The sequence below is a fragment of the Aplidium turbinatum genome, chromosome 5 (genome assembly GCF_918807975.1).
Source record: "Aplidium turbinatum chromosome 5, kaAplTurb1.1, whole genome shotgun sequence".
NCBI classification, from domain to species: domain Eukaryota; kingdom Metazoa; phylum Chordata; class Ascidiacea; order Aplousobranchia; family Polyclinidae; genus Aplidium; species Aplidium turbinatum.
In genome coordinates this window covers 1,637,875-1,647,228 of record NC_137476.1, presented here as the reverse complement: position 1 = coordinate 1,647,228, position 9,354 = coordinate 1,637,875, and the positions used below count along the sequence as shown (strand labels likewise).

General features: G+C 40.2%; 1 protein-coding gene across 1 annotated transcript in view; it reads right to left on the bottom strand.

Annotated features, from left to right (window-relative positions):
* Positions 1 to 433: 433 nt before the first annotated feature.
* Positions 434 to 9,354, bottom strand: part of LOC145770044 (protein argonaute-2-like) — a 28,176-nt gene continuing 19,255 nt past the window's right edge. The window contains exons 18-19 of the mRNA XM_082581632.1: positions 3,154 to 3,353; positions 434 to 2,857 (exon numbers count right to left, since the gene is read on the bottom strand). Coding sequence (XP_082437758.1) covers positions 2,740 to 2,857; positions 3,154 to 3,353 — 318 coding nt within the window. The 3' untranslated portion in view covers positions 434 to 2,739. The remainder of the gene's footprint in view (positions 2,858 to 3,153; positions 3,354 to 9,354) is intronic.

Here is a 9,354-nt window from a genome sequence, read left to right as displayed (position 1 = left end):
TGTCATCCTGGGGAAAACAGTAAAGAAAGCATGAAAATATAATTTTTTAAAAAAAACTATGTAAACATTCGCCCAAAGTCAGCAAAATCTGGAAATTTCTGCAAGATGTGACAAATCAGGCCGTATCTTTAGGTAGCCATGTTCGAACCTATTTTATTTGTATTAGAACTTTTCGGCAACATTATGATTTGACATTATTTTGGAGGATTTAAAGAAAATGAAATATCTTCTGACAGGTGTCAAACCCACAACAATGCTGGATATGAACGACTATGTTACATGTCTTGTAATACAAACGAATTTATTTTCACAGGAGTCAGTTCAATCATAAACAGCTAAAAATCGATTTCGATCAGCTCTGCCGTGATTTTGATAAACCTAATATCCGCCCTTTTGCCAAAAATGACTTTTTTGCATTTTTCTACGTCTACATTTGTACTACATTGCACTGATTAATCTTTCTTTGAAATTATCAGAGAGCTACGATAAACCTCGCTTGCCACTGAGGCCAAATGTTACACTTCCCATGCAAGCTCCATGTATTAGCCAAGTCACATAATAATTACATGAATCTAAGAAAGCGATATTTTGTAAGCAAGAGAATGCAAACATAATTATTGAGGCACCAGCGATGAGTTCATTAGGAAGTCAGTATCCCGCGGTTCCGGGTAGTGACTGGCAATCATGAGTCATCAAACCTTCGTGTTCTTTCGTCGATTGTTTCTGCAGTAGCGGTTCCCGAAGAAAACTATCGACAAAGGAAGCTCCAACACGTCACAGCGTTTATCAACGAAACACACATGTAAGGACTCAAACACACAATAACGAAATGATGTACGCAAAACGTTCAAAGAAAATATTTTTTGACGATTAGGAGATTTACCAAGTACGATGGCAGTCTAGTCACCGATTTACTAAAAATACTTCATGTGTAGCTATTATGACTTATTGGCTCTCTTTGATTGGTTGGTGCTATGACTTTTAACTCGAGACGTTGCAAATTTTACAACATAGTTTGATGACAGAAGCTCATTGTGATATGTGAGGTACAAGTCTACCATGAGCCGAAGTCGTTTAAAATGGAGAAAGTGTTTTTTAGAGAAAAGGTTCAAGTCTTGGTCCATTAATACGATGGCAGTAAATCTTTAGACAGTTGTGCCAATATTGCGGCTCAGCCTCGAGTGGTTCTTGTTTCGTTGTTGGAAGTTAGCATGCAAGTTAATTGCGGTAATTGATGGGAACTTCTGGATTCATATCATAATCTTAGCACATTGGAGTAACAAGTTTACTTTCTTTAAACAAATATACATGCACGCTGCTTAAACGTCACACGGATAGCAAAGCGTTATTTATAAAGAGATGCAGTGCTACCACATTCAAACACTGAAGTTGACTCTTTGGGCAAATGATTCGAACTTTCCCTCATGATCATCATGCGCCTATTTCCACGGTTGGGTCAACAACATAGAGCCCGAAAGCAAATGCAAACCCGCCAACAATCAATGATAGAGGTCGGCCACAAGACAGGGAGGGGGCCATGCCAGGCAAACGGCCTGCGGCAGTCATGGCTACCGCAGAGCAGCAACCTCATTCGGACCTTGGTTGCTATGACAACGATCGTTGGCCTGGCAACACCCTCAAGCCCTGCTCCCGTTTCGATGACGTCACGTCGCAACTGGGCTTGCGTGACGACAGCGATGACGTCGGTGAGGACAAAAGCAACCATGACATCAGTGGGAACAAAACCAGGCGAGGAACAAGATTGCTCAAAGACAATTTGATCAAAGTTCAACGACACGTGATTAGAAACTAGCACACCACGTCATGTGGTGTCTAAATGACATCAACAATAACGTGACATCATGCTACTATTACCACATAATCACATCTATATACATCATACAATGCACAGGAATCTATAAGCAAGGTTACAATATCATCGGGGGTCTCAATCTTGCGGTTAACTTTGTTTATCCAACGCAACAACGCATGAAACTCTACGAGGCGAAGACAGCAACAGAAAGCTTCATGTCATAACAACGTCAATTTCACCTCGCCTAGCGTTGATTCAACATCACAATTACGATATCATTGCAAAGGATAACTTTAGATTATGAAAGGACAATGATGATGTGATGCAATACAAAGTTAAAAACAAACATATGTTAATTGTTAAGCATACAAGACAATTTCAGCATTTAAAACGTCCAATCAAACAGCAGTAGCTGAATGGCACTGAGGTGACAAGTGGAACATGCATTGATGGGAACTGCCTGTGCCTTCCACCAACGCAAGTTATTAGCAGCTTTCTTAGATGGCGGGATGATTTCAATAAAAGCTTTCAAAACTAAATGAAAGAGCAACTTTGGTATAAAGAAACAAACTTGTTCTTGTGGTGGTTACAAAGCATCAAATGAAAGTGGAAACTATAAAAATGACGTCACCATCAAAAAGTGTGGGAGTCGTCCATGCATGTCGCAAATGGTTCGGCATCAAGTTAAAATGCGAGGTTTTAAAAACAAACAGAACCGTAAAAAAGCCTCTGTAGCCGAGACAACACTACAAGCGCGAATCAGAAGAAGACACTTCAGTGTCAAGTGAGAAGAGTGATTTGAAAGAGAAACTACAAACTTTAAGTTGCTTCGGTAATACGTAAAATTGACATTGATTCAAGAAAACTTTGCAAAAATCCACGTTGGACATCAATTGAGTATCCAGTCCAAGTGAAGATCGGCCCGATTATGCGAAGTACATGTTACGCACTGTGTTCTTGTGTACCACCACCGCCTTCGACATCGCTTGGAGCTGTGCGTCCTGGTCGTGGTACGCGTGCCCACTCTGGAGGGAGCCCTCACCGCTGCGGAATACAAAGCTCGCATCAATTAAACGTCGGTTAAATGTCAAAGTTGACGATATTAATCACCATCGCTAACTTATGCATTTGTTTGATAAAGCTTTTGGCGTTTCCTTACTACCTTATTCAAACAGAAATTATGACAGAATAAATTGTTCAGTACAAACACTTTACTTTTCGATTAGATGGCCTATGCCCTATATATCAACGACAGCAAGGTTCAAATCACTACCCTTTTAAACATATCAAAATACCAAAATTGAAAAAATCGTCAGAGAAATATTGTTCCAACGTCCAACCTGTCATGGTCTCTATCAACAAGGTGGTATCTTGCTCTGAATGCCACCAAGTGCGCGTAGTAGGCCGGGGCAGGGATCGAGACGGATCTGGTACAACGGACGTAAGTGTGGCAGAGCTGGTAGGTGAGGACTTGCAGCTCGTCCGCCTGGAAGTCGTTGTCATCCCAAAGCACGTGATAGTGGGAAGGTCTAGATGTGCCCTGTAGATTGCAATGAGGTCACAGCTGCATGTGGCACTCTTTCATACCATGCAGCTGATGCTGCAACCACAATACAACAATCAGACACCGAGCGTCATGTGAAATCACTCCATTCTAACGTTTCGAATCGTAGTTGATATGCATCTTCTATGCTAACTCGCCCCAACCTCCCCACCTCACTGACAACGCAGCACAACAAGCAGCATACGTCACACGTACCAGGTCGAAGCATCGCTGGAAGAGCAAGCGCGGATGACACAAAGAGCTACACCTCACAAGCAGACACTTTCCGGTTAAGGCGAAAGCATGACGTGGGATTAGAAGAAGCCAAATCAACAAACTGACCAAACGTTAAAGTATAAAAGCTGTTTAGTTTGAAAAGTTAATTTTGTAAACGCATTCAATATAAACAATCAAATCAATGCGCCAGAGTTGAACTCATTAGCATTGCAATTGAATGTATATACAGTAGACACTTTCATGTAATCAAAATCGCTATTGAAACTTTCTGCTGTTGTTTAACTGAATTTGTTATGACAATTTGGACAGATTTGAACCAAAGTAAAATTCTATTTGGCAAGTTGCGACTACGATGTAGTGTTTGTATGTGCAAGTGCACCAATAATCAGATAGATCCAAGATAGATTCCAACATGCGGGGCACTAATCCAGGGGTTCTTAACTAGAGGTGCACACACCATTCAGAGGTGCAATAGATATTCTCAGGGGTGCAGGGACGCTGATCGTAATAACATGACGAAAGAAGCGGTGTTTGTTTACCAGGCTTCAGGAAGCATTTTAAATTCAGCCAAAGTAGGAGGAGTGCGAGAACTGGTCGGTGGTTTCAAGGGGGTGCTAGGAAGGCAAAAGTTTAAAAACCATTGAACCAACCGTTGCTCGCAAACTTCCAAATCAATTATTGGGATGGCACTTCAGTTTATCGCCATAGTATGACGTGTATCAGCGTAGCCCGCTTCATTGAACAGAATGAAGTGTAGGTAGTTTGGGTCTGCTACTATTCGGCGAGTCCGATTCGGCGAGTCCGATTCGACTAGTCCGATTCGGCGAGTTCCCTATTCGGCGAGAGCCCTTTTCGGCGAGTGCCCTATTCGGCGAGTTTTTGAAATTTTTGAAAGGAAATTATCGGGTACCGTAGCCTAATTATAATTGACGTTTTTACATCGTTTTAACGTCGCTAAACGTTGAAATCGTGCAGAAAGGAATAAAAAGAAAATGTTTGAACTATTAAATTAAAATTCTTCATGTCAGTTTAGTTGTTTTTATTTTTGACCATCATATCAAAAACAATACACGTCAACATAGCAAAGGTAGAAGCGACAAAACGCGAACGTTTAAACGTGCTTGAATTCGTCATGTCAGTTCAGTTGTTTTTATTTCTGATCATGATATCAAAAACAATACACGTCAACATAGCAAAGGTGTAGAAAAAGGTAGAAGCGACAAAACGCGAACGTTAAAATGTGCTTGTGACCGAAGTAAGTTATTGAGTTGAAAGAAATTTGGCACGGTCGCAACACTTTCAGAAAAATTTAAGATATAAAGGGAAAATAACACAAAGAAAATGTCACAAAAAAAAAAAAAGATCATGTTTATTTCTATAAGTTAGTACTTTTGAATAGTTAAAATGATTAGTTTGGACCAACAAATGTGTGGCCTACAGCTTAGATTGAAAGGAAGTTATCGGGTACCGTAGCCTAGTTATCCCGACCAGCAAAAATTTGTTCCAAGAACACAGTTCATTTTTACATTGTAGTAACAGAATGAAAAGGCTAAACAAATGTGTGGCCTATCGTGTTAACGTCGCTAAACGTTGAAATCGTGTAGAAAAGGGAGCTTTTGCTGACTAGGATACTTTAAAACTGAGAAACATTCACAGAAGCCCTACGATTTGTTCCAAGAACCCATTTAGCATAACATTTCATTTGTACATTGATTCAACGTCTGAATACATTATCTTAAAAATGCAACGTATCGTAGGGCTTCTGTGAATGTTTCTCAGTTTCAACGTATCCTAAGCACCCTTTTCTACACGATTTCAACGTTTAGCGACGTTAAAACGATAGGCCACACACTTGGTTAGCCTTTTCATTCTGTTACTACAATGTAAAAATGAACTGTTAGGCTAACTGGGTTCTTGGAACAAATTTTTGCTGGTCGGGATAACTAGGCTACGGTAGCCTAACCGATAATTTCCTTTCAATCTAAGCTGTAGGAGTGTAGGTCACACATTTGTTGATCCAAACTAATCATTTTAACCATAGGCGCCTAAGCCGTGGGGACCAGGCCCCCACGCATATTTCCGCGTGGGAGCAACTTTTTATGCGGCATTGATACATAAAACAATAGATGAACTAGCGATCGGCAGCAGGAAAACATTTTTAAATGCAAACCGCAACAGCTTCGCAGTAAATAATCACTAGAACGAGTAGCGATGCTACAATCCCACCCCAGACAAAAAAATCTGTCATTTTTACGTTGATTTAACGTCTGCAGACGTTGAATCAATGTAAAAATGAATGATTTTGCTGCCTGTGACATAGCAAAAATCTACCATTTTGCGTCGATTCCATGTCATCAGATGTTGAATGCACTCAAAAACAACATAATTTGCTACGTTGACGCAGCGTGCGTTTAACTTAATGCGCTTGCAAACAGCCTCGCTGTCGCTTTCGAAAGTCGAAACCTCTGCAGAGAATTGTCGCGGCAGTGAATCGGTTGCTGTGAAAATGAACTTGAAGTCTCGGCCCGAGGTTACCACCAGGGATGCCAGCGACAAATTTCCAATAAACTTAGATTGTGTGCTAAAAAAAACCCAGATGAGGCAAAAAAAACCCAGGTCCAGAAAATATGTAGTAAAGCGGTTAAAAAACCTGCGTGTGCTTTCAGTACCATTTTAAAGCATTACACAGAAGCCTCAGAAAGCTACAAATAGTAACATGTTTATATAATTGACGGTATACAATAGCTCAATTGGTTAGCGCGTCACTTCTGGAACGAAGAAACTTCAAGATCAATAGCGGCGCCGGTTCGACTCTCGGGGTGTGCGCTTGAGCAACGCTCGTTAAGGACTGCTCTCCATTCAGCGGCATCTATTGGATGGAATAATTCCCTGGCAACAACACTTCAACAATCGGAAACTCCACTCTGTCAATCTCGGTGACCGGGCCTGCGTCAGTGATTCAAAGCCTCCACAAGTATGCGAAACTGCCAGGATTAAGCTCTGCAAGAAGCTTTCCCAGTCCGAGGATAAAGATTCAATCAATCAGTCAATATGACCAGTTAATATATGTGTAATATAACTATATACAAAAACAAGAGCTTGGTAGGCCTATATGGGCTCACGGCAAAGATTTTGGTTCAAAATTACCTTTATGGTAAAGCGTCTAGCTAGCAAGGTTTAGTCTGTGTTTAACCAAAATTTCTAAAACTGACTAGATGTATGAGTGTATAGGCTAGCCATTAAGGTTAGTTTTGACTTTTGAACTAAACTTTTTGCTGTGTGAGTTGTAGACTGCGGCTAAGGAGAATCATCATGCCTGCTTACTGCTTACAGTTTGGTGTACAACTACGGTAACTTGGTTCTTAGCAACAAACCCTGCTTTGCCTTTTTCATTTGAACATACTGTTGAAAAGAATAACTCAAATTCACAATAAATAAATGCTCAGTAACACAAATAGTTGTAGGCTACTAGGCCTACTCCAATTTTTAGTCATCCACATTTTCATAAAGTTGGATCATTTTTTCAGCATCCTGTACCTCACTGACTGCAGTGGCTGATGCAAAAAAACATTACCGGTGTACCTTATCATTTTTGTGTTGCAGTGTGGACCATTTATCTAAGATCCCAGTGCTTTAATACTGTGCAAGCTCTGTACAAAGTTAAAAACCTAGATTTACCTAAATTTGAAATAAAAAAACTTAAAACCCAGATGTGGTCAAAAAAACCCAGATCTAGGTGGAAAAACCAAGCTCTGGCATCCTTGGTTACCACTAACCAACGTAACAAGGGCTGGTACAAACCGCATTGCCCACAGTCGCACAAGCGGCATAATCAACACAACAACGGCCTCGAGCAAACTGCATGGCGCACACACGTCCGTTGCCATGGAAACCCGATCAAAGGCGGGGAATATGCGCATCTTTTGTTTTCATCTTTACAGCGAATTGGAACTTGAAAGCTGGTCAGCCATAAGTTGCGATATTGTAGTGAAAAGGGAGCAATGTCAAGTCGAAAACTTAATCAAACGTCTCTCTGTAACTATTTTTCAAGGGCTGTTTACGGATGTCAGCAACTTTTAAATTTATTAAAGGTGACGTGCTGTTGAATTGATGCAAACATGAATGATTTTGCTTTCAACAGGTATATTTTCAAGCATATGATCAAGTTAGTATTTTCATTCCATTTACAGTATACCTTTTAGTAAACCTTTTCGTCTCTTGTTTCATGCTAATAAATCTAGTTCGTTGCTAAACTTTATGTTGTGCTTAGCTTAAAGAGTCGCAGTCCATCAACCGCTAGCCAACGCAGACGCATAGCATGTGTTTTGGTCGAGCTTTGTTTATAATAATTAACGGCAGGTCGAACGTAGCGATAACTCCGAGTGTGGCAATAAAAGCAATCCTAGTGTGACGACATAATTACGTCATCCATCTGCGTGACATTTCGCTGAATTTACGTTGCTGCTGATGAAACACGCTTTCGCCCCCACGGCCAATAAAATAGTTAGGCGCCTATGATTTTAACTATTCAAAAGTACTAACTTATAGACATAAACATTATTTTTTTTCTAACATTTTCTTTGTTTTATTTTTCCTTCATATCTTAAATTTTTCTGAAGGTGATGCAACCTTGCCAAATTTCTTTCAACTCAATAACTTACTTCGGTCACAAGCACATTTTAACGTTCGCGTTTTGTCGCTTCTACCTTTTTCTACACCTTTGCTATGTTGACGTGAATTGTTTTTAATATCATGATCAGAAATAAAAACAACTGAACTGACATGACGAATTCAAGCACGTTTTAACGTTCGCGTTTTGTCGCTTCTACCTTTGCTATGTTGACGTGTATTGTTTTTGATATGATGGTCAAAAATAAAAATAACTGAACTGACATGACGAATTCAAGCACGTTTTAACGTTCGCGTTTTGTCGCTTCTACCTTTGCTATGTTGACGTGTATTGCAGGCCTCGAAATTCCGGCGGTCATGGCGGACATGACCTCCGGAATGACCTTGAATGTCTGCCGAAGCCGACTCATTGGTCGATCATAAATGACCGCCGCAAAATTCTTGACAAAAATAGAACTAATGCAGCAAAAATATATTTTAAATTTGAATTGTTACAATTGTTTGTTTAACGCGAACAAATACGGAGCTGAAACAATAATAGTACAGGCAATTGCTTTAAAGATCACATTAGAGTGGCGTGGTTAACAGCTGATGGCAAAAGTAGCCATTTTTACATCATTTCAACGCCTTGCAATGTTGCCTTGAAATAAAGTTGTCTGAACTTTTCGGCAGGATATGTATTCTAATTTTAACAATGAGGATTATTGCGTTACATTGATCGTTTGTTAAAAAGAAACGTCACAGAGAAGCAAGTCTCAGCTGGGTTCCGCACGTGCTTAGGCGAATGTGGCGACCTTATTCACGCTGATACTGATAGAAATAGAAGTTCTGCACAGAAGGGAGGGTGTTAGACTAACACTATTGTGTTAGTTAGTTAACACTATTGAGGGCTTACACTATTGAGTCACTAATGCGCATTTGTCTGGACGGTCCTGACATGGAGATTTACAACCCGCGCCGGCAGTAATCGCTTGGCACAACGATTCTATAACGCGAAAACCACGGAACAAGTGATCGTAGTTGCTTTTGTAATAAGGAAATTTGGATTGTTGTTTTCAATTGTGTTTATTGCGTCATTATACGACTGTCATTAACGCACTGATTTATTTGCAAGCAATCTGCTCCAGTATAC